Consider the following 26,891-nt stretch of genomic DNA (forward strand, 5'->3'; position numbering starts at 1 on the left):
AATACAAAGTATGTACACACCAAATAAAATGGCTTCAAAATACTTTTTAACATACTTAGAAACAAAAGAAATAGGCAAATACATAATCTTAGTTCAGCACCCTTCTTTCAGTAATTAGTAAAACAGGTAGACACACCAAAAATTAAAGAATCACACTACACATTATTTATCCTAGAGGAAGAAAAACTTAAGTGCATAGAGAAATCTGTACACAAATGTTTCTAACAGATTTGTTTGTAAAGGGAAAACACTAGGCCACCCATGGTGGCTCACACCTGTAATCCCAGCACTTTGGGAGGCTGAGGTGGAAGGATCACTTGAGACCAGAAGTTCAAGACCAGCCTGGGCAACATAGTAAGACCTCATCTCTACAAAAAATAAAAATAATTAGCTGGGTGCAGTTGTGCATGTCTCTAGTCCTAGCTCCTCAGGAGGCTGAGATGGGAGAATTATTTAAGCCCAAGAGGACTGTAGTGTTCAATAATCATGCCAACACACTCTGGCCTGAGTGACAGAGAGAGCAAGACCATATCTCTTTAAAAAAAAAAAAAAAAAAAATGGCCGGGCACAGTGGCTCACACCTGTAATCCTAGCACTTTGGGAGGCCGAGGAGGGCAGATCATGAGGTCAGGAGTTCGAGACTAGCCTGACCTAGTGAAACTCTGCCTCTACTAAAAATAGAAAAATTACCCAGGCATGGTAGTGTGCACCTATAATCCCAGCTACTTGGGAGGCTGAGGCAGGAGAATCACTTGAACCCAGGAGGCGGAGGTTGTGGTGAGCCAAGATCGCGCCACTGCACTCCAGCCTGGGCAACAGAGCAAGACTCCATCACAAAAACAGAAAAAGAAAAAAAAAATGGCAAAAATCTGGAAACGTAATAAATGCCCTTTAACAGGTAAATAGGTAAACAAACTATGGTACACCCATAAAAGAGAAGCAATAAAAAGGAATGAACTATGACACACACAACGGCTTAAACGGATCTCAAAGGCATTGTGCTAAGTGAGAAAAAAGCTGTATCTACGGGTTACATACTATATGATTCCATTTACATAACACTCTCGAAGTTACAAAATTACAGTGATGGAAAACAGATCAGTAGTTGCCTGGGGTTAGGGTTCAGAGAAAAGCATAACCATAAAGAAATGATATGAAGAAATTTCTTTGTGGTAACAGAACAGTTTAATACCCTGAATGTGGTAATAGCTACATGAATCCGGACATGATAAAATGTTATAGAACTATACACCACCACCTCCTCAGTTAAAAACAATATATACAAACTGGTGAAATTCTAATAAAGTCTATAGTCAACTTCCAACTATTGTATAACACCGAAATCAGCTTCCTGGTTTTGGTAACACACTACAGTTAATGAAAGATACATCATTGGGGGAAGTTGAGTGAACAGGGCACAGGAACTTTCTCTACAATTTTTGCGATTTCTGTGAGTTGTATTTCAAAAGAAAAGGGAGGAAAAGGATATAAAACAGATATATTAAAAATGTTTAGGCCAGGTGTGGTGGCTTACACCTGTAATCTCAGCACTTTGGGAGGCCGAGGCAGGAGAATCACTTGAGCCTAGGAGTTCGAGACCAGTCTGGGCAAGATACTGTCTTTGTATTTTACATAGTGAGACCCTGTCTTTATATTTTAAAATAATTTTTTTAATGCTTAAAAAACAAATTAGGGTGACATCATTGGGAATGGCAGAGTAAGGACCTCCAAAAATCCTCTCTTCCATAAAAGCAACAAGAACACTGGAAAAAAAAAAATGTCAAAACTTGGGCCGGGCATGGTGGCTCACACCTATAATCCCAGCACTTTGGGAGGCCGAGGCGGGCAGATCACAAGGTCAGGAGTTCAAGACCAGCCTGGCCAACATGGTGAAACCCCATCACTACTAAAAATACAAAAATTAGCTGGGCGTGGTGGCAGGCGCCTGTAATTCCAGCTACTCTGGAGGCTGAAGCAGGGAAATCGTTTGAACCTGGGAGGCAGAGGTTGCAGTGAGCCAAAATTACACCATTGCACTTCAGCCTGGGCAACAATGCAAGACTACATCTCAAAAAAAAAAGTCAAAAATAGACTTTTTCAGAACTCTGAATACTAACCAAAAAGTCTGCAACAATCCAAGGAGCATTTATTCAAAAAAGATGGCTGAATCTCAGAAAGAATAGCAAGCTTTGTGGCATTTTAACATGCCCTATTCCCATGCCCCTCCTCCCAGCTCCAGGCTAGCCCTGAAAAGCAGCAATCCACAAACCATGGAATCCTGGAGCCTAGCAGCCAGTGGAGGTGACAGAACAGGGCTAGAGCTCCTTCAAAGTCCCATTTTCAGAGCAAGTTATTATTTGAGCTGACTAGCAATTCCCTGAAAAACCCCACTCCCAAGACTTCCCAATATTTAACCTGATTCAGAGCTTGCCCATTGCTAACAGCCTTTTCCCCCAAGGTATTTATTTGTCAAAAACAATCAGCTACAATTGCTTAACATTTCAGCAACCTGAAGCAGCTGGGACAAACAAGCTAACCAAAAAACACAAAGGGAAAAGGAGAATGAGATGTCCATAGGGAGTCTTGAAAAGTTCTGAAATTCCTACGACTCTGGAAGGCCACAAGAGTGTGCCCGGGTCTATGGGCATGCTCAAGAAAGACCTGAGAAGGCCCTAAGCAATCACCACTTACTGAGCATGAAGCTCAGCAAAAACAGGAAGTCAAGGCTATGGATGAACCGGAAGCCTAGTTGAGTGATGAAAATGCGCTCCAACAAGCACACAGAGCCTCTCAGCAAAGACCGGAACAGTAACAAGTATTGACAAGAATGTGGAGAAACTGGCATCTTCATACATTGCTGTTGCAAATTATAAAGTGATTCAGCCACTTTGGAAAATAGTTTGGCAGTTCCTCAAAAAGTAAACATAAAATTACCACATGCCCCAGCAATTCTACCCTTAGGGGAAATAGAAACACAGAACAACACAAAAACTTGTACATGAATGTTTATAGCACCATTATTCATAATAGCCCAAAAGTGAAAATAACCCATATATCTCTCAAGTGATAAATCGTGGCATATCTATACAATGAAATATTATTTCAATCATAAGAAAGAATGAAATACTGATACATGCTGCAACATGGATGAACTTTGAAAACATACTTGGTTAAAAAAAAAAAGCCAGCTACAATAAAGGCCAAATATTATATGATTCCACTTAGGAAATGTTCAGAATAGGCAAATTTGTAGGGACAAGGTAGATTAGTAGTTGCCAGGGGTTAGAGGGTAGGGAGGGATGAAGAGTAACTGCTAACAGGTATGGATTTTCATTTTGGGGGACAAAAATGTTCCGGAATTAAATAGTGCCGATGGCCATACAACCTTGTGAATATACCAAAAACTACTGAGCTGTGCAATTTTTAAGTGGTGCATTTTACAGTAACTAAATTATATCTCAGTTAAATAGTAACAAACCCATAAAACTATCTGACCTAATTGATAAATTATATAGAATACTAAATTCAGTAACTGCAGTATACACTGTATTTAATAAAAGATACATAGAATATCTACACTGAAAACCTCAAAATATTGCAGAGCAGAATTAAAGACACATGTTACACTCACCAAATCAAACCACAGGGTAGGCCGTAAAACTAATCTCTGTAGCTATTGAAGAATTAAAATCATAAACAACTTATCATTTACAGATATATGGTACAAATATGTACACAATATGTCAACAACACATCCCCTGAACACCATGTAAAATTGAAAATAGCTAGAATATCCAAAATATTAAGAAATTAAACAATAAACTTCTAAATGACCTGTGGTCCAGAAAAATCACAATGGAAATAGAAATTTGAATTGCACACATCGAAACTGTATGCTGCAGCTAAAGGAGTACTTAGAAGAAAATGTTAATTATGTAAGAAATGTACATTAGAATGACTACTGGGGGTTAGCAAAGAAAAAACAATAATAATAAAAGAAATGTGGCTGGGCGTGGTGGCACTTTGGGAGGCCGAGGTGGGTGGATCATGAGGTCAGGAGTTAGAGACCAGCCTGACCGACATGGTGAAACCCTGTCTCTACTAAAAATACAAAAATTAGCCTGGCGTGGTGGCAGGCGCCTATAGTCCCAGCTACTCAGGAGGCTGAGGCAGAAGAATCGCTTGAACTGGGGAGGCGGAGGTTGCAGTAAACTATGATCGTACCACTGCACTCCAGCCTGGTCGACAGAGCGAGACTCTGAATGAATGTATGAATGAATAAATGAAATGAAATGCACATTAGAAAACAAGGAAGGTTTAAAAACAATAAACTTCTAACTCAAAAAAGGTAGAAAAAGGAGAGCAAATCAAAGCCAAAAGAGTAGAGCAAGGTGGCTGGGCGCAGTGACTCACGCCCGTAATCCCAACACTTTAGGAGGCTGAGGCGGGCAGATAATGAGGTCAGGAGATCGAGATCATCCTGGCTAACATGGTGAAACCCTGTCTTTACTAAAAACACACACAAAAAATTAGCCGGGTGTGGTGGTGGGCACCTGTAGTCCCAACTACTCGGGAGGCTGAGGCAGGAGAATGCTGTGAACCCGGGAGACAGAGCTTGCAGTGAGCCAAGATCGCACCACTGCACTCCAGCCTGGGCAACAGAGCAAGACTCCATCTCAAGGGAAAAAAAAAAAGTACAGCAAGGAAATTAAAAGAGCAGAAATACATTAAAATAAAAAATACATAACCAAAATAGAAATTCAACAAAACAAAATCTGGGTTTTTGAAAGATTAATTGCTAAACTCCTAGCAAAGCTGATCCAAAAATTCAAAAGAAGTACCAACATCAAGAATGCAAATGGAGAAATACAGCAGTTCATACAGGCAATAGCAGAATATTAGGAAATTTTATGAACTTTATAACAACAATTGAGAATAAATTCATTTAAAAATGCAACTTCTCAAAACTGACACAGGAAAAAGTGAAGAACCTGAATGCTTATATATCAGCTAAAGTAATTAAACCTGTAAAAGTAATTAAACTAATTTAAAACCTTCTGCTTTTTTCCGCAGGCCCACACGGCTTCACTGAAGAATTCTATCAAAATTTAAAGTAACAATACCAATCTTATAAAGCTACAGTAATTAAGACAGTGTGGCATTGGCATAAGAAGATACAAATATATCAACAGAATAAAACAAATCCAAGAAAAGACCTATAGCTATCTAATCAATTAATTGAGAATCCTTTTGAGAAACCTTTAGATGATAGCAAAAGATTAGTAAGACAGATCATAGGCCTAAATACAAAAGACAAAAATATAAAGCTTCTAGAAAAAAACCATGAGAGAATAGTTTCACAAGCTTAGCAGAGGGTAAGGAAAGATTAATACCATAAAATAAAATAAATCAACAAATTCAACTTGCTCAAAATTTAAAAGTTCTGCTCTCAAAAGACATTAAGAAAATGCAACAACATAGCTCAGACTAGGAGAAAATATTTAGAGAGAGAGAGAAAGTGTGTGTGTGTGTGTGTGTGTGTGTGTGTGTGTGTGTGTGTCTGTGTGTGTAAAATCTGAGAAACCTGGCAAATAACTTGCATTCAGATATAAAAAGAACTCCTACAAATCAGCAACAAAAAGACAACCCAATAAAATAGGGTTGTAAATAAAAGTTTAATAAAAACTTGTACTTAAATGTTTATAGCACCATTATTCATAATAGCCCAAAAGTGAAAATAATCCAAATATCAAGTGATAAATGGATAAATTGTGGCATATCTATACAATGAAATATTATTCAGTGATAATATTTCAGAAATGAACTGACATTTCAAAATAAAAGATAAGCAAATGGCCAATAATCACATAACTATTAGCCATCAAGGAAATATAAACTAAAACCATGATGAAATACAAGCACACACTCATGAGAAGGCCTACATTTTAAAATGCCAAACATTGTGAAGAATGTGGAAAACTGAACTCTCATAAAACAACTGGTGGGAATGTAAAATGTGTTAAATTTTCCATTTTGGAAAAGTTTAGTGGTTTCTAAAGTTAAACATAAATCTACCCTAGTACACAGCAATTTCACTCCTAGATATTTACCCAAGTCCACATAAAGATATATACAAAAATGTTCATAGCAACTTTATTCATAGTAACCAAAAACTGGAAATAACCCAAAGCCTATCAATAGGAAACTTGTTGCTACACACATATAATGGACTATTACTTGGCAATAAAAGGGAAAAACTACTGATACACACATCAAAATGGGTAAATCTCAAAAATATTATATTGAACAAAAGTAATCAGACACAAAATACTCCTTGCTATATGATTCCATTTATGTGAAGTTCTAGAATAGGCAAAACTAGTATCTATAGTAAAAGAAGTACAAAAGTGGTTGCCTGGGTGAGAAGGCGGACAGAATTAATTAAAAAGAGGCTGGGTCGGGCACAGTGGCTCACACCTGTAATCTCAGCACTTTGGGAGGCCGAGGTGGGTGGATCACTTGAGCTCAGGAGTTCAAGACCAGCCTGGGCAACACAGTAAGACCCCCCCCACCCCCACCCCACTCCCCCGGCATTGTTACAAAAAAATACAAAAAAAAAAAAAAAAAGCCAGGCATGGTGGTGCACATCTGTAGTCCCAGCTACTTCGGGAACTGAGGCAAGTAGATGGCTTGGGCTGGGGAGGTCAAGGTTGCAGTGAGACATGTTTGCACCACTGCACTCAAGCCTGGGTGACAAAGTAAGACCCTGGGGAAAGAAAAGGAGAAGGGAAAGGGGAAAGGGGAAAGGGGAAGGGAAGGAAGGGAAGGTTGATTTGACTTTATGTAAATTATACTGAGAGAGCCAGGCACAGTGGCTCATGCCTGTAATCCCAGTACTTCGGGAGGCTGAGGTAGGCGGATCACTTGAGGTCAGGAATTCCAGAGCAGCCTGGCCAACATGGTGAAACTCCGTCTCTACCAAAAAATACAAAAATTAGCCTGGCACGGTGGCATGCACCTATAGTCCCAGCTACTCAGGTAGCTGAGGCAGGAGTATCCCTTGACCCCGAGAGAGGTAGGTTGCAGTAAGCCGAGATCAGGCAGCTGCACTCCAGTCTGGGCAACAGAGAGAGACTCTGTTTATTAAATAAAAATAAAAATAAAAAAAATTATATTGTTGGCATTTTTTTTTTAAGTGAACAGACTAGGGAAATGTGTCTCTTGGTTATGTAAAGCCAATCCTTCCATATGTATTCTAGATTCTATCCTTCTTTCCTACTCAACATTGATTTCTTCCTTCTGTCAAGCATCATCTATTTTTTCTGCTTTCTATTGGACCACTCTCTTCAGCACATAAATGTGAAAATCTCAAACCCTCCCCACAGAAAACCTCAGCCTAGCATATACTTCCAACTACCATTATTTCCCTGCTCTCCTTTACAGCAAAACACTACCAGTGCTCTATCAAATAGTAAGTTCCTCTAAACTGGGTAAAATTACTCATTTTAAATTCAATTGCAGAAAAGCACATGTGTGACATGACTAACACTTACATAACAATTTTCAACTTAAAATGCATTTTTTGATATGTCACTTCTTTAATATCTTCAAAACACCTATGTAGGATAGGTATTGCTATTATCTCTTTTTAACAGATGAGGAAACAAGAGGTTCCTCAAGGTTATGTAATCGCCCAAAAGTAAGATAAATAATCCCTAATTTCAAATCATGTGCATTACTGTTCAATATATATTTGTATATTCAGAACTCTCCATACAATAAAAATGTCTGACCAATGAAAAACATCCAAATGTACCCAAAATAGGCCAAAATTCCATTATCTTATGGTCCTAGTTCAAATAGCATTTCAACAAACAAAACTTAGTACAACAAAATGATTATAATGCATATGTAGGTGACCAGATAATTTATTATCCAAATGGGACACTTTTGAGAGTAAATGAGACACATTTATGTGTCTATTAATAATTATGTCGGGATAGCCGGGGACAATGGCTCATGCCTATAATCTCAGCACTTTAGGTGGCTGAGGTGGGAGGATCACTTTACCAAGAGTTTGAGGCCAGGAGGTTCAAGACCAGACTGGGCAACATGGTAAGATCCCATCTTTACCCACATCCCCCACCCCCACATACACACACAAAATATAGCCAGACATGGTGGTGTGTGTTTATAGTCCCAGCCTCTCTGGAGGGCTGATGTGGGAGGATCACTTGAGCCCAGGAGTTCAAGGTTACAGTGAGCCATGATTGCACTATTGCACTCTAGCTGGGCAGCAGAGCAAGCCCCTGTGTCTACAAAAGAAAAAATAAATAAATAATAACGTCAGGATAACAGGCATGATCCAGAATTGTCCTGGGCAAACTGGAACATATGGTCATCCTATTCATAACCTAGCTTTGGTATTTAAAAAACAAAAATCAGCCGGGCGCGGTGGCTCAAGCCTGTAATCCCAGCACTTTGGGAGGCCGAGACGGGCGGATCACGAGGTCAGGAGTTCAAGACCATCCTGGCTAACACGGTGAAACCCCGTCTCTACTAAAAAATACAAAAAAATTAGCCGGGCGAGGTGGTGGGCGCCTGTAGTCCCAGCTACTCGGGAGGCTGAGGCAGGAGAATGGCGTGAACCCGGGAGGCGGAGCTTGCAGTGAGCTGAGATCCAGCCACAGCACTCCAGCCTGGGCGGCAGAGCGAGACTCCGTCTCAAAAAAAATAAATAAATAAAATAAAAAATTAAAAATAAAAATAAAAATCTCCGCTGGGCGCAGTGGCTCAGACCTGTAATCCCAGCATTTTTGGAGGCCGAGGTGGGTGGATCACCTGAGGTCAGGAGTTCAAGACCAGCCTGGCCAATATGGTTAAACCCCATCTCTACTAAAAATACAAAAATTAGCTGGGCGTGGTGGTGGGCACCTGTAATCCCAGCTACTCGGGAGACTGAGGTAGGGAGAATTGCTTGAACCTGGGTGGTGGAGGTTGCAGTGAGCTGAGATGGTGCCATTGTACTCCAGCCTGGTCAGCAAGAGCAAAACTCCGTCTCAAAAAAAAAAAAGATAGTATATTTCATTACAGGATCAAGGGATCTTCCTGAGTCAGCTTCTCCAGTAGCTGGGACTACAGGCACATACCACACACCCTGCAAATTTTCCTATTTTTTGTAGAGACAGGGTTTTACCATATTGCCCAGGCTGGCCTTGAACTCCTGGCCTCAAAGCGATCCTCCCACCTCAGCCTCCTGGAGTGCTGAGATTACAGGCATGTGCCACCGTGCCCATCAACAGTATTTTTTAAATAACAATTTAAAACCAAGGATGTGGATGGGCACCGTGGCTCATGCCTGTAATCCCAGCATTTTGGGAGGCCCAGCACTTTGAGAGGTCAAAACAAGTGGATCACTTGAGCTCAGGAGTTCAAAACCAGCCTGGGCAATATGGTTAAACCCCGTCTCTACAAAAAATACAAACATGGGACTACAGGACTACATGTGGGACTGTAGGGACTACAAGTGGGAATACTCCCAGCTGCTCAGGAGGCTTGAGGTGGGAGGATCACTTAAGCCCGGAGGTTGAGGTTGCAGTGAACTGTGTTCATACTACCACACTCCAGCAAGGGCAACAGGGCAAGACCCTATCTCAAAAAATAAAAAAATAAAATAAAGCCAAGGAGGTATGAAGAAGTAGGGAGACGTGACTGTTAACCAATATTGCAGGAAAGGGTTAACATTCAAACAGTCGAGAAAATCACTTTGGTTCAAGTTTTATCTTTGACAATTCTGCTTAATGTAGCAATATTGTGGCTGCAAAGATTTGGAGTTAGAAAACCTTATATGCTTTTTTCAAACAAAGATGACCTATTTATAAATAGGACCATTAACAGCTGACAACGTTGCACATAAAACAAAGATTCCTGGCTGGGCACGGTGGCTCACGTCTGTGATCCCAGCACTTTGGGTGGCTGAGGCAGGAGTTTGAGACCAGCCTGACCAATATGATGAAACCCTATCTCTGCTAAAAATATAAAAATTAGCCGGGCATGGTGGCATGCGCCTGTAATTCCAGCTACTCAGGAGGCTGAGACAAGAGAATTGCTTGAACCCGGGAGGCGGAGGTTGCAGTGAGCAGAGATCGTGCCATTGCACTCCAGCCTGGGCAATAAGAGTATAACTGTGTCTCAAAAATAAATAAATAAATAAATAATAAAGATTCCTGTTTTAGTTCTTCAAAATATTCCATAAATGAAACAATTTCATTTTATTTTAAAAGCTCACTTACCTCTCTAAAAAAAAATCCCAGAGCATAAAAAAAAAATTGTGCAGTAATGTGAATTTACAATTCTTATTTTAAAAACACAGGTAAAAATGAGTTTGAAAACTCTGTTTTAAGGCTCTAAAGAAACCAACTCAACAAAGACAGTTTCAATCTTAGCCAGATTTTAGTCTCCATATGAATGTTCTGAGTGGCTTGGCAGATTCTATTGGACATACCTCAAAAAGTTTTGTGTTAGAAGGAAAATACCCCACGACCCCACCCACTGCCCACATAAATTTTCCAATGTAGGCTTTAACCCACAAAAGTGGGTTCCAGAATCATCATGTAAGGCACAGTAATGTCCAGAGTCCCAGAATAGTTGAAGACCAAAACTGACCCATCTGCGCAGACCAAAGAACAGGACTCCTTAGCTCTACAGCAAATACTCCCCAACTCCATTTCCTAGTCTTCCCTGGCACAAACCCAAGCTGTAAGCAATGGCCAAAACCAGACTAGACACTGATGTTAGGAAAACAAGGCAATATTCAGAGGGGAATTTTGAAATAGTGTTGCTCAGTGAAAAATACATAAAGTAGGAGTCAGAAGATCTAAATTCTATCTTAGGCTCTACCACTAGGTCTACGTAGGACATTTCACTTCACTTTGGACACAAGGTCCAGTATAGAAAAGGAAAAAAAGTAAAATGCTAAGATCCTCTTTGAATCCTGACATTCTACATCTTCTTCTGTCTCCTGAATTTAACTCAGGCACCAACTTCACTATTGGGCCATTTAAAATGACAAAAGCATCAATTTATCAAATCTGTTCTATCATTTCCCAAATGAAGACCAGTAGGAATCTGATATATATAACAAAAGATATAAGTTGTTCTCCAAGGACACCTGGCTTCAGAGCCTGTACATTTAGACTCTTAATCAGTAATTAAGTAGTAGAATAGAATACAAATGATGAAATACTATCTCCAGCCAAATTCAAAGATCTTAAGTTAAAAAAAAAAAAAAAAGTTTTCATTTAAAATCATTATTTAGGAATTCCTAAAGAGACCCAAAAAAACAAAAATCATTATTTAGGAATTCCTCAGAGTTGAATGCTACACTAGAAAGGGAACTGAACAAGGTATCCAGAGATCTCATATCTAGTTCAAGATATGTAACTGTATGAACTTAAACACATCACACTATCTCTGGGCTTTAATTCAACTGTAAAATGATAAAATTAGGTAAGTTTGTTTCCTGTCTAAAAATTTAAGATTTAAACATTTTTTCTCACATGACACCATTCTCTAGAGGGCTCAAAGTGCTTTTATTCTATTTTTTAAATGCTTTAAAATTTAAAAGCACTTTTACACTTATCCAGCAACACTGGTAGGATGCATATTAGTATCTCTACTGAGTTACTTCATCAAACAAATGTACAGAATAGAAAAGAGAAATGGGGCTGGGCACGGTAGCTCACACCTGTAATCCCAGCACTTTGGAAGGCCGGGGTAGGTGGATCACGAGGTCAGGAATTCAAGACCAGCATGGCCAGCCAGGCACAGTGGCTCATGCCTGTAATCCCAGTACTTTGGGAGGCCAAGGCGGGCAGATCATGAGGTCAGGAGATCGAGACCATCCTGGCTAACAGGTGAAACCCCGTCTCTACTAAAAATACAAAAAGTTAGCCTGGCATGGTGGCGGGCGCCTGTAGTCCCAGTTACTAGGGAGGCTGAGGCAGGAGAATCGTGTGAACCTGGCAGGCGGAGCTTCAAGTGAGCCGAGATCCCATCACTGCACTCCAGCCTGGGCGACAGAGCGAGACTCCGTCTCAAAACAAAAAAAAGACTAGCCTGGCCAACATGATAAAACCCGTCTCTACTAAAAATACAAAAATTAGCTGGGCATGGCGGTGGGCATCAGCTACTCGGGAGGCTGAGGCAGGTGAATCACTTCAATCTGGGAGGTGGAGGTTGCAGTGAGCCGAGATCCCGCCACTGCACTCCACCCTGGGCGACAGAGCAAGACTCCGTCTCAAAAAATGAGAAAGAGAGAAAGAGAGAGAGAGGGGGAGAGGGGGAGAGGGAGAGAGGGAGAGGGGGGGAGAGGGGGGGAGAGAGGGGGAGAGAGGGGGAGAGAGGGGGAGAGAGGGGGGGGAGAGAGAGAGAGAGAGAGAGAGAGAGAGAGAGAGAGAGAGAGAGAGAGAGAGAGAGAAAGGAGAAATGGAAGATCAGTAACTCAAAAAAGGCTCTCAATTGGGCCCAAGATATTCTAGCCATTGGTCCTCATTGATTTTCAATCCTATATTCTTTCATAGCCATTGCTATGAAAAGAGTCACATAATACTACATTTAGCAACAATTAAGGGTGGTGTGAAAACAAGAACATTGGACACAAAGTCAGAGTTGGATATCTTGTAATCATTCAGTTTATCAGTAAAAGGGAGTCAATAATACCTACCTTTTAGGCTACTGTTAGACTGAGCACAAAATGGGAATGTTAACAGAAAGGGGTCCCGATCTAGACCCCAAGAGGGTTCTTAGACATCATGCAAGAAAGAATTCAGGGCAAGTCCATAGAGTGAAAGCAAGTCTATTAGAGAACTAAACAAAAGGATGATAATTCCAAAGACAGAGCAGGGGTATGGGCTGCTCAACTAAGTATATTGTTATTTCTTGATTGTATGCTAAACAAGGGGTGGATCAATCACGAGTTTTCCAGGAAAGGGGTGATGATTTCTCAGAACTGAGGGTCTCTCACCTTTTTAGACTATATAGGGTAAGGTCTGAACGTTGCCATGCCATTTGTAAATTGTCGTGGCACTGGTGGGAGAGTATTTTATCATGCTAATACATTATAATTAGTGTATAATAAGCAGTGAGTGTGACCAGATGTCACTCTCATCACCATCTTGGTTTTGGTGAGTTTTTGCTGGCTTCTTTACTGCATCCTGTTGTAGGGTCTTTGTGACCTGTGTCTTCTGCCAATCTCCTATCTCATCCTGTGACTAAGAATGCCTAACCTCCTAGGAATGCACCCCAGCAGGTCTCAGCCTTATTTTACCCAGCCCCTATTCAAGATGGAGTCACCCTGGCTCCATCTTGAGCTCTGGCTCAAATGCCTCTGACAGGAACATGTCTGACATCATAATTGCAAAAACTAAAGATATGACATAATTGCATTAAATGTAGTGTTCACCAGGAAATGGATGGTATCTGTAGGATGACCAGCTCATTGAAAACTATCACTATATAGAGTCACTTCACTTTCAGTGGCCTCCCTGCTCTTCCCCCCAACATCCAGCAGTTGTGTTCTCTTGGTTAACCCTGCCTACTTCTGAACCCCAGTTATCAAGTTCATTGCAGGATAAGAAGTAAAAGAGTTACTACAGTTGTCTCTCATGATACTTTACAATTTCTGTCCACAGAAACAGCTTTTTAAGGAAATTTAAGTAGTATATTGTTTTCCATAAAGGCACCATGCAGAGCACTAGATCATGGAAATCTGGATTCAATTCCTAACTTTGCCAATGATTTTGCACAAGGCACTCAACTTTTGTCTCAGTTTCCTCAGGTGTAAAATGTAATAGCTAGTTTAAATAACATCTAAAAGAGCTTTTTCGAGCCATGTTACTATAGTTCAAGAGTATGCAAAATACAGACTGACATCTCAAGAAACAAGCATAAATAAAGTTTATTATCAGTTATCCATCCTTTCAAAACATGTAAAGTAAGGATGGTGTCAACTTTTACATCAGTCTTTTAAAAACAACTATCAACCCCCACATTAAAAGATACATGCTGCTGTCACTTATTAAACAGCAGAAGCTTTAGATTTGGATGTTTCTCCAATGAGACAGGGTCAGGAAGATGATAGTCAATTAAAACTGAATCCACATAACAACTGATTCTTAACACAGAAAGTATTTGACCCCTACACCTAATTAGTAGCTAATTAGTGGGGGGGGGGGGTCTCCATGTTTCAGCACCTGAATCTCCTTCTGCATAATGAGATAAGTACGTTGTCTATGTTAGTACAGAATTAGGCAATTTAGGCCGGTGGCGGTGGCTCACGCCTGTAATCCCAGCACTTTGGGAGGCCGAGGCGGGTGGATCACTTGAGGTCAGGAGTTCGAGACCAGCCTGGCCAATATGGTGAAACCCCATCTCTACTAAAACTACAAAATTAGCCTGGTGTGGTAGTGGACACCTGTAATTCCAGCTACTCAGGAGGCTGAGGCAGGAGAATCGTTTGAACCAGGGAGGCGGAAGTTGCAGTGAGCAGAGATCGTGCCATTGCACTCCAGTCTGGGCAACAAGAGCAAAACTCCGTCTCAAAAAAAAAAAAAAAAAAAAAAATATATATATATATATATATATACGTATATATATATATATATATATATAATTATGCAACTTAAGAGACAGACTGTGTCCGAGATTAGCACAGTTAGATCTTACTGATCCTACTGAGGGTTAGGTTCCCAAGCTATCTCTTAAACACAATGTAGTAAAAATTGCCATTGAGAAGCCCTTAAATCACCAGGACGGGTGGAGCCTGGAAAGCTCATAGACTAAAAATTAGCTTATTTTATTTCTCTTCACATTTTTGTGCTGGGGCCTCCCTTTATCTGGGACAATAAAGCCCAAGTTCTGCTTTTAAAAAGGCCAGTCAGAACACTGGGTACATAAGGCAATTTATCTCTTTTTATAAATAGTTGAACTAGCGTAAATTAAACAGTCAAGGCTACTGGGAGAAAGCGGACAAGCCCATTATCCTGTCCCCATTAACAAAAAAAGAACCTTCCAAACTGGAAGGGCAATTGGGGGAAAGTCTCCAGTTTCATGACTTTCGCTACATGCCCAGTATCTCCCAACTCATTTTACTTGTGACTCTCAGATAAAAGGAGTAAAGAAACAAGATGGTACCTTCAGAAACCAGGGTCCTAATTCCAGTCATGAGCAAACATTTTAGAGACACACAATTTCACAACTTGAGGGCAATATACCTGCATCAGAGAAGGGCCAACTTTGCAGGTCTGCTCCCGGCTAACAATGAAGTTCTGTCAGAGGGCATGACACGCAGACATGACACACACTGTGCACGCCACGCTCCCTCGGGCCCTGGGCCGCCCCCGGGGGCGCGGGTGGGGCACATTTTTCATGGGAAATCCACTACACACCCAAGAACGCTCGCAACCCTGGAATCTGGGCGAGGGTAACCTCAACCAAGCAGCGACACACAGGACTCCCCAATGTGCCACAGACCCGAAAACTTCTGAGGAAAGCAGAAATGCCCAAATGAAAAGTGCGGAGGGAACCCCCAACACCAGGGGGTCCAGCGGCGGAGGCAGGCTCTAGACCACCCGCGAGAAGGAGCGACAGTGCTCAGGCGCTCAGGAGGCTAACGCCCAGCCCGGAGCAGTCGAGGCAGCCGCCCGCTCGTTACCTGACGGACGTCATGGCTTCGCCCTCCTGCCCCACGCCACGGCGCCCGCGTCCGATGCTCTACGTCCGCTCGGGCAGCAGCAGGTACCACAGCAACTGCTTCCCGGCTCAGGCACTCAGCGACTGGGAGCGCGTCCTCACACACCCCGCGCGCGGGCGGCCCCTGGCAAGCCGGCCCCGCGTGCTGATTGGAGGGAGGGCGGGCGCTCCGCCCCAGGCGAAGGGCTGGAGTTCGTCCCCAGACGCCGCGGGCCACCGCGTGTCTCGTGCCAGCTCGCTGGCGCGCGGGCTACCGAGCTGACTAGCGGGCGCGGTGGCCATCTTGAGTCCTGGTAACAGCGTCCCCGTCACCCCGCAGTTTACAAGGCGAGAGATTGGGTGCCCGCCCCAAAAATGGCCGCGCCTCTGGCAACCGGTTTAGCAGTCACATGGCCACGGTCTACCTCGGCAAGCTCAGGTCCCTTTAACAGCACTTAGGAAAGAGGCGCTGTCAGGGCAGGTCTTCGGGAATGGGATTTAACAGCCAGCAAAATCCATCTGCAAAGGTGGGGGTCGGGGGGGAAGCAACAGCCTGGGAAGCCTCAGCCTAGGAAAAAATAAAACGCCTGGCAACAGCAGCACGACGTGCTAATTCCAGTCCGCAGCCTTTCAGAGTCAGTTGCTGGCTCTGATGGTCCCAAACGTTCCTGAACTTCAGAAACACTTAGAGCAGTTTATTTAATATGGAAAGTGTCACTTTATCAGAATCTAGAAAGGTAAGGCCTGGACATCGGTATTTTTAGCAAGTTGCCAGGTGAATCAGGTACAGACATAAAATTTTACGGCCTCTGGGCCCCACTCAAGACTATCCTATTTGACACAATTACCTCACTTTTCAGAGAAGCATGCGGGCTATAAAAAAAGAATCTAAGACCATAGGGGGTTAAAGTGGATGGCTCCCTAACTCCTGACTCTAATCTTACAGGTTTAATGCAGTTGAAGGGTTAAGAAACTATGAACCAATAAAAGGAAAATTAACTCCAACTATGAAAAGGGGAAATCAGTAAATGCTTTATGATCTAAATTGCTTTTCTTTATTGCTTTATTCTCTGCAATAATTTTTTTATTTTTTTTTTTTATTTTTTGAGACAGGGTCTCACTACATTGCCCAGGCTGGTCTTGAACTCCTAGCCTCAAGCAACCCTCCCACTTTGGCCTCCCAAAGCACTGGGAATATAGGTGTGAATGACTGGGCCCTGTTATACAATGTTATTAATAGACTACAACATCCAGTGGCATTCACTTACTGACCATCTAGGATGGTGATCAATTTCATATGTCTGAAATCAGTTACATCAGAAGCAACCCAATACCATCAGATATTGAAATTGGCTGATGGGACTGAAGAACTTAATTTTTATTTAATTTTAATTCATTTAAATTTTATAACTGAAACAATATATTTTTCCATTAAACACAATTGTATTGTTTTGGTTGGACTACATTTCACTTTTTTTTTTTTTTTTTTGAGATGGAGTCTTGGAGTGCAGTGGCATGATCTCCAACCTCCGCCTCCTGGATTCAAGTAATTCTCGTGCCTCAGGCTCCTGAGTAGCTGGGACTACAGGCATGCGCCACCATGCCTGACTAAATTTTTTTGTATTTTTGGTAGAGACGGAGTTTCACCGTGTTGGCCAGGCTGGTCTCAAACTCCTGGCCTCAAGTGATGTGCCCACCTTAGCCTTCCAGGTGTGAGTCAACACTCCTGGCCTCGTTTTATCTTTTTTAATGTGGCTACTAGAAAATTTAAAATTACAGGAATCTTGCATTATATTTATACAGAACAGTGCTGCTCTACAGTCTAAGTTAGCCTTGCCTATCACTGTCCCTGTGATAGAATAATTAAGTTCACAAAATGAAATTAGTAAGGAAGCCACTTTATACAAATCTGTTTCCTTGCTAGCCATAAAACACATCAAATATTCCAGAAGATTTCAAGTTTCCTTAGAAAATGCTATTTTTAGCATTGTTCTCTTTAATTTGGGAAAGCCTATCCAGAATGAAGCCATGGTCTATAAAACTGATGTGTTCAGTCCATGAGTAAAAGCTGTTAAAACACTGAGCTATACTTGGTGTGGTTAAGACTTTGACTGAAGGTCCACAAGCAAAATTAGTCAGTTGTTCCTCTGGATTAAACACGATCTGAAGCAAAGCAGCAGCTGGATTAGCAATTCAAAGTGGTGGAGACACTGACTAGAGTTACCCACCTTCTCTTGTGGTAGATAATCCACATTTCAAACCATCAGTGCTTTTCAAACTTTAACATGCATACAAATCTCGTGGATCTTGTTAAAATGCAGATTTGGCACTGCAGGTATCAGTAACCAAAACTTTGCATTTCTTTATGTTCCCAGGTCTCACCAACTGCTTCTGGTCTGTGGGCCAGGCTGAGTAGCAAGGCTGTAAAGGTAGCAAGAGATACCTGGTTTGCAACTTCTGCTTGACTTCCTATTACCTGCATGACTTTAAGCTGTTTTTTTTGTTTGTTTGTTTTTGTTTTGTTTTTGAGATGGAGTCTCACTCTATCACCCAGGCTGGAGTGCAGTACCATGATCTTGACTCACTACAACCTCCATCCCCATCCCCGGGTTTCAGGCATTTCTCCTACCTTAGCCTCCCGAGTAGCTGGGACTAAAGGCACGCACCACTGTGCCTAATTTTTTTTTTTTCGTGTTGTTAGTAGAGACAAGGTTTCACGGTGTTGGCCAGGTTGGGCTTGAACTCCTGACCTCAAGTGATCCGCCCACCTCGGCCTCACAAAATGCTGGGAATACAGGCATGAGCCACCACGTCGGGCCTTTAAACTGGTTAATCTGTCTGTCCCTCGGTTTACCCATTACATGCTGTTCAGGGCACTGTGAAGATTAAAATTTAATTAACTATAGTAAAGAGTCTAATAGAATCCTTGGCACATGGCATAATTATTACTTTGCTATTATCATAAGAGTTAAACCTACATCTCTGGAGGCATGATTCCAAAACTAACATGAACTTGGCCCTCTGAACAATCAAATGCACTTTTGCTCATGCTTAACATACTTTGGTAACACCTACCTTTGATTTGTAACATTAAAATTTTCAAATTAAAGCCACACGCGGTGGCTCATGCCTGTAATCCCAGCACTTTGGGAGGCTGAGGGGGAAGACCACAAGGTCAGGAGTTCGAGACCAGCCTGGCCAATACGGTGAAACCCCATCTCTACTAAAAATACAAGAATTAGCTGGGCCTGGTGGCACACACCTATAGTCCTAGCTACCTGGGAGGCTGAGGCAGGGGAATCACTTGAACCCGGGAGGCGGAGGTTGCAGTGAGCTGAGATTGCTCCACTGTACTCCAGCCTGGGCAACAAGAGCAAGCCTCCGTCTCAAAAAAAAAAAAAAAAAAAAAAATTAAAATTAAAAAAAAACTAGCCGGGCGTGGGGGCTCACACCTGTAATCCCAGCACTTTGGGAGGCCAAGGCAGATGGATCACAAGGTCAGGAGATTGAGACCATCCTGGCTAACATAGTGTAACCCCATCTCTACTAAAAATACAAAAAAAATTAGCCGGGTGTGGTGGCGGGCGCCTGTAGTCCCAGCTACTTGGGAGACTGAGGCAGGAGAATGGCGTGAACCCCAGCTGGAGCTTGCAGTGAGTGGAGATTGCGCCACTGCACTCCAGCCTGGGCCACAGAGCGAGACTGCATCTCAAAAAAAAAAAAAAAAAAACTAATTTTGATACCAAAACAGGTAGTCTTAAAACTTTATTTTTTAACAAATATACTAAATTCAGTATAATTAAGGGAAGATATGGGTCTGCAACATTAAAATAGTTAATAAAATTGAAGCCACACCAAAGATTTCTTAAACTCATTTTTGATATTTGCATCTAATTTTTTTTTTTTTAAGATGGAGTCTCACTCTGTCACCAAGCTGGAGTGCAGTGGTGCAATCTCGGCTCACGGCAACCTCTGCCTCCCGGGTTCAAGCGATCCCCTAGGGGTGCGCCACTAGGCCCGGCCAATTTTTTGTGTCTTAGTAGAGATGGGGTTTCACCATGTTGGCCAGGATGGTCTCAATCTCCTGACCTTGTGATCTGCTTTTTTTTTTTTTTTTTTTGAGACGGAGTTTCTCTCTTGTTGCCCAGACTGGGGTGCAATGGTGCAATCTCGGCTCACTGCAACCTCTGCCTCCCAGGTTCAAGTGATTCTCCTGCCTCAACCTCCCGAGTAGCTGGGATTATAGGCATGTGCCACCATACCCAGCTAATTTTGTATTTTTAATAGAGACGAGGTTTCTCCATGTTAGTCAGATTGGTCTCGAACTCCCGACCTCAGGTGATCCACCCGCCTCGGCCTCCCAAAGTGCTGGGATTACAGGTGAGCCACTGCGCCTGGCCAATCAGCTGTCTGGCCAGGAGCAATTGTTCACACCTGTAATCCCAGCACTTAGGGAGACCAAGGCAGGAAGATCACTTGAGCCTAGGGGTTCAAAATCAGCCTGCGCAACATAGGGAGACCACTCACCTGTAGTCCCAGCTACCTGGGAGGCTCAGATGGAAGGATGGCTTGAGCCTAAGAGTTCAAGGCTACAGTGAGCTGTGTTTGCACCACTGCAACCTAGCCTGAGCAACAGAGCAAGACCCTGTCTAAAAAAAAAAAAAAAAAAAAAAAAAAAAAAAAAAAAAAATCCATGTAGTGTAGGAAATGAAAAAAAAGTTTTTCACTAATGGTCAACAAAACTTTCAGAAAGTTTATTCTCTCAAAATTTAAGTACCAGTCATTTCAGCAGTTACAAACACAAAAATATTATTTCAAGAAAGAGGACTCGTGATCTTTCAGAGTCAATAATGGAGGGGCAAAAGTAAAGATATATTTTTCCAGGTAGAGGCAGAAGTTCTTTTTTTTTTTTTTTTTTTTTGAGACGGAGTCTTGCTCTGTCGCCCAGGCTGGAGTGCAGTGGCCGGATCTCAGCTCACTGCAAGCTCCGCCTCCCGGGTTTACGCCATTCTCCTGCCTCAGCCTCCGGAGTAGCTGGGACTACAGGCGCCCGCCACCTCGCCCGGCTAGTTTTTTGTATTTTTAGTAGAGACGGGGTTTCACCGTGTTAGCCAGGATGGTCTCAATCTCCTGACCTCGTGATCCGCCCGTCTCAGCCTCCCAAAGTGCTGGGATTACAGGCTTGAGCCACCGCGCCCGGCTGAGGCAGAAGTTCTTTTATTCACAGCAACCTCCCTTCCCCAGACTTTCATGCTCTATTATTAATCTTTCCATTCCACCTAGTCTTCTTCTAAATACACACACACACACAGACACACACACACACACACACACACACACACACACACGGAGACAGAGAGAAAGAGAGAGAGAGAAGAGAAAGCGAGCTGAGAGAATACTGAATACTACTTTTGATCAATTTTCTAAACAATTTATTTCAACCCTATTCTTTCCCTAAAAGCCTAGCTTATCCTACTTTAGGAGAAAATAATCAATTGAAATTTTTAACCTTCAGTAGCCTTTTTACAATTAGAATAGTTGAATCAAGATAAGTGGGTCTGAATAGTTTGCCCTTCGTAAGACTGGTATGTAAATATTCCATATATTTTATCTAATCTTGTGGTTAGTCTGGCCCTATAAAAGCACTCAGATACATAATCCAAAATAGCTAAGTGCCTCCAGATAGCATAACAAAAATGTGGACTCATCCACTAATCTCTTCAACAAATGCTTCAGGCCCCAAAATAATAGCAAAGTTCCCTTCAAACACAACCAGTTTGTTAAGGGTGCGATAAAACAAGCACTCTCATATAAAATTAACAGGAGTATACATTAGTACATTTCTACTACAAAGATTTTTGGCAATATGTGTCAGTAATTCCAATTTTTAGGCAACTATCATTAAAAGAGAGACCAATGTGTATAAAGATTTATATATCTAGTTATTCATTTCAGCCTCATTAACAATAGCAAAAATTTATTATATGCTAAGTAACCAGAAATAGGGTAATAGTTAAATAAATTACAGAATGTTATGGAACTATTATAAAATGTTTCCATAGACTTTTTAAGGACATAAGAAAATACTCATGATATAATGTTAAATGAAAAAAGTAAAACAAAAGGGAGTATGAACTCAACTGTGTTTAAAAAAATACACACCATATATGCATATATGCATAGAAAAAAAGATTGGAAAGAAACACACCTAAATGTTATTATTAGTTATCTCTGGAAAATAGGATTATGCATAATTTTATTTACATTCATCTATCTTATTAATTTTCTAATACTGGTTTTATAGTCATAAATTTTATAATTATTATTAAATTTTAACTCTCATTTTTAAATGGCTTAAAAATACAAAACTTAATCCTGCCCTTTTTGAAAACTTGCATTTTTAAAATCATAACCTTATTCCTGAGTTTTTTTAAAAAAATAAATTCACAACCGTCAAAACTACCCTTATTTTTAGACAAATTGGGCTAATTTTATAAATGTTTCATTTTTTCATGTGTAAAGATTCTTTAAGACAGGAATAACAAAAACAAGATGTCCTTATGATTTTTTCGATTAATTTTAAATCACAACTTGACAAAAGTTAAAAGTGTATATCCTACTTTTAGAGCTTTGCAAAGCCTTGACGAGCCCAGCTGTCATAACATGAATGTGGAATGTTTTCCCTGCATGTTACTTAAAAATACATACCCTCGTTTAATATGAATTTAAAAATCAGTAAAATAATATTATTTAAAGGATCTATTTCATATCCAAAAAGAGAAACTTCTTAAAACTTGTCCCCCTAAAATAGTGTGCAGCCATGTAAAGGTCAGGAGCCTAGGAATGAGAAGGGATTCGAATCCTGGACTTACCAATAACTTTATTACTTTTGACAAATCATTACCTCTGTGACCATCAGTTTCCTTTTCTGAAACACAAAGGAGTTTGTTATAGGTGACATCTCAGGTTCCTTTAAGTTCTTATTAGACAACGAAAGAAAATATTTGTGCCTACTTGTGTCTCGATACACATTGAATTTTTTTTAAGGAGTTGATAAATTTTAATGCGATTTTAGTTAGCTTTCATTATGGACAAGTTTATTCAAAGAAACACTGCTAAATGTATTAATTCTCTCCTGCAAAAGACATTGTAAGAATGCTATTATGTTTATTTGCTTTTAATTATCATCTTTAGATTCTTATATGTCACATTTCACTTTAACATCACATATTCAAACAAAATACAATCTTTAAATGGAAGCTGACAATTTATTTCCCTGGAGAATTTGAAGAGTACAATAACATTTGACTGATTGAACTTTATTTAGTAAGAATTCTTAGCAAAACTCCCTTCCAGGCACACCCACACAGTACTTCTTTATTTTCTGTGAGCTACAAATCTTTGACTCTCAAAGACAACTCCAATCTAAAAGTACAAGACAACACTGCTTATCAATTATTTATGCTGCACAGAACATATTTTTAAACTATAGAAGTATCACTATCATTTCACAACAGAAAAGGGATTTGAATACAAAAATATAGAAAGTACATCACAGAAATAAGGAATAGCCCTTCTCAAAAGCTTGTTGCTAACCTTATGAAATATATTTTCTTTTTCCTTTTTATTTTTAAGACAGGGTCCCACTGTCACGCAGGCTGGAGTGTACTGGTGCAATCTTGGTTCACTGCAACTTCCGCCTCCCAGGCTCAAGCAATCCTCCCACCCCAGCCTCCTGAGTAGCTGGGACCACAGATGCACGCCACCATGCCCAGCTAATTTTTTGTATTTTTGGTAGAGATGCGGTCTCATGATGTTGCCCAGACTGATCTCAAACTCCTGAGCTCAAGGGATCCACCTGCCTCAGTCTCCCAATATGCTGGGATTACAGACATGAGCCACTGCACTGGTCCTATATTTTCTATCTAAAAGATTTTCCTTATTTTAGCCAGGCACAGTGGCTCACATCTGTAATCACAGCACTTTGGAAAGCCAAGGCAGGCGGATCATGAGGTCAGGAGTTCGAGACCAGCCTGACCAACATGGAAAAACCCCGTCTCTACTAAAAATATAAAAATTAGCCGGATATGGTGGCATGCGCCTGTAATTCCAGCTACTCAGGAGGCTGAGGCAGGAGAATCGCTTGAACCAGGGAGGCGGAGGTTGCAGTGGGCCGAGATCATGCCACTGCACTACAGCCTGGACGACAGAGTGAGACTCTGTCTCAAAAAAAGATTTTCCTTATCATTTCAACATAGATCTAATCTATGATACTTCAAATCTTTTTTTCTTTCTTTCTTTCTTTTTTTTTTTTTTTTTGAGACAGAGTCTCACTCTGTCGCCCAGGCTGGAGTGCAGTGGCACGATCTCGGCTCACTGCAAGCTCCGCCTCCCGGGTTCACGCCATTCTCCTGCCCCAGCCTCCTGAGTAGCTGGGACTACAGGCGCCTGCCACCACACCTGGCTAATTTTTTTGTATTTTTAGTAGAGAGGGGGTTTAACTGTATTAGACAGGATGGTCTCGATTTCCTGACCTCGTGATCCGCCCGCCTCAGCCTCCCAAAGTGCTGGATTACAGGCGTGAGCCACCGCGCCCAGCTCACAATCTTTTAAATTGTTCATTCATTAACTCAACAAATATTTATCAAGCATCTGTTCCACTACAGGAGACACTAGAAATTCAGCAAAGATCAAGAACATGTGCTGCCCTTTTAGAACTTACATTCTAAGGACAGAAAGATGAAAAATCGAGTAACAAACAAGGACAGCATCAAATGATCATAAGTGCTATTCAAATAATTAAAACCGGCAGGTCAATGTAGAGAAAGACATTTTAAACTTTAAATCATTTCTTCAAAAGCATAAATCCCTCAGTATTCCATGGAAAAACAATATACATATTCAAATTGAACTATGAAAATTTACCAAAAGCAGACAAATTTCCCAATGGAGGAAAAAACACTTTAATCATCTTTCAAAGGGCAATAACAGAATTAAAAGCTTGGATATGCAATTCAGTCATGTTTTTCTAAGTTATTTTACATAATTGTGGCAGACTTAAAATGGGAACAATATCTTACAGACAAGAAGTCTGTGTTCCCTTCTCTTAAATCTGGGCTAGCCTGGAACTCCTCTGACCAGTAGTGTATAGTGAAAGTGATGCTATGCCAGATTCTAAGCTAGCCTTTGAGAGGGCTGCCAGCTCCTGCTTTGGTCTCTTGGAGCTGCCACATGAGAAGTCCAACTACTCAGCTAAAGAAACCACACAGAAGATCTCAAACTACACTAAGAGAAGCCCAGTTGAGCCAAGCCTCCAGTTACCCTAAGGCACAAGGTGAATGAATAAAGACAAGATGGACCCTCCAGACCAGACCTGTTATCAGCTAAACACCTCCAAGTGATCCTATTTACCATATGGAACAGAATCAACAGGCCAAGTTGTGTCTGAATTCCTAATCCAAAAATCATGACATCTAATAAAGTAGTTATTTTAAGCCACCAAATTTTGAAATAGAAAATCAAACTGTGTGAAAAATACAGTTTTTGGCCAGACGCAGTGGCTCACGCCTGTTATCCTAACATTTTGGGAGGCTGAAGCAGGAGGATCACTTGAGCTTAAGAGTTCAAGACCAGCCTGGGCAACATAGTGAGACCTCATCTCTATTATATTTTTTGATATTTATATATTTTTTAATTAAAAATACATTTTTTACATTGTAACCCAGTACCCTGTACATATAACTGAAACAATGATTCACGGAGCAATACTTACCTCTTATATACTCAATGCACAATATTTTTTATTCTATTTCTCATTTATAAAATGCCATTTGTGCAATACTCAAAAAGGCTCATGAAGTAGTTTGGAAAACATTTTAGTCTATACAACTCACTTCACAGGTGCATTCACAAATCCAGACAGAAACCTTAATAGGACCCAGGTGTCCATATCCCTAATTCAAAGCTCTTTTCCTTACACCATGCTAAAAGCCAATAGGTATTATAGTTTGTAACCAGAAGTTCTTCACAAACTCATATACACATCTCAGAACTGAGTGAAAGCTTAAAAAGCTTCATGGAAGTCATGTAGCAATTAGAAATAGCTAAGAGGAACTGAGACTTTTCCTATTTTAATTTTTTTTTTTTTTTTTGAGACAGAGTCTTGCTTTATCACCCAGGCTGGAGTGCAGTGGCGCAATCTCGGCTCATTGCAACTTCCACCTTCCAAGTTCAAGCGATTCTCCTGACTCAGCCTCCTGAGTAGCCAACGTGGGCAGAGCACTTGAGGCCAGGAGTTCCAGACCAGCCTGGGTGACATGACAAAACCCCATCTCTACAAAAAATACAAAAATTAGTCGGGCGTGGTGATACAAGCCTGTGGTCTCAGCTACTTGGGAGGCTGCAGTGGGAAGATGTCTTGAGCCCAGAGGCGAATGTTACAGTGAGCTAAGATCGTTTAACTGCACTACAGCCTCTGCAACCGAGTAAAACCCCATCTCAAAAAATAGTACTAATAAATTGTTCTTAACTAGAACATTTTAATTAAACACAGGCAAAATTGGTTTGTCTAAAGTTTTGATTAGAAAATACAATCTACTGGCCGGGCGTGGTGGCTCATGCCTGTAATCCCAGCACTTTGGGAGGCCGAGGTAGGCAGATCACCTGAGGCTGGGAGTTCGAGACCAGCCTGGCCAACACAGTGAAACTCCGCCTCTACTAAAAATACAAAAATTCACTGGGTGTGGTGGCGCAGGCCTGTAATCCCAGCAACTTGGGAGGCTAAGTCAAGAGAATCACTTGAACCCAGGAGGTAGAGGTGTACCCAGGAGGCCACTGCACTCCCATCTGGGGCAACAGAGTGACTCTGTCTCAAAAAAAAAACAAGAAAAAAGAAAATAGAATCTACTAAAAATTCTAGTTCAATGAGTTAATCCATTTGCAAACCATACCACTAAGTAGATCCCACAAGAAAATAATTATTTTGGGGGGGATAAAAATACATATGCATAAATAAGAAAACTTGAGAGACACAAGTCTAGACAAGATTATAAAACACAATTGACAATTGCCACAGAATTTCTTTAAACAGTGTGCTTAACTAGCACATACAGAATTTACTTTGACAACTTCTCAATTTCTATCTTCATACATAATATACACAG

General features: G+C 41.1%; 1 protein-coding gene across 3 annotated transcripts in view; it reads right to left on the minus strand.

Moving 5' to 3' along the window:
* Window positions 1-26,891, minus strand: part of ADK (adenosine kinase) — a 577,585-nt gene that overhangs the window by 536,286 nt on the left and 14,408 nt on the right. Inside the window, exon 1 of one of the 3 annotated variants that reach the window (XM_030940870.1) lies at window positions 15,713-16,111. The exons of 1 other annotated variant lie outside the window; for it this stretch is intronic. In XM_030940870.1, coding sequence (XP_030796730.1) covers window positions 15,713-15,726 — 14 coding nt within the window. In that variant the 5' untranslated portion in view covers window positions 15,727-16,111. Of the gene's footprint in view, window positions 1-15,712; window positions 16,112-26,891 lie in introns of those variants that run through there. One more of the 3 variants, XM_030940871.1, reaches the window with a different exon arrangement.

Source organism: Rhinopithecus roxellana, chromosome 11, assembly GCF_007565055.1.
Source record: "Rhinopithecus roxellana isolate Shanxi Qingling chromosome 11, ASM756505v1, whole genome shotgun sequence".
Taxonomy (NCBI): Eukaryota; Metazoa; Chordata; class Mammalia; order Primates; family Cercopithecidae; genus Rhinopithecus; species Rhinopithecus roxellana.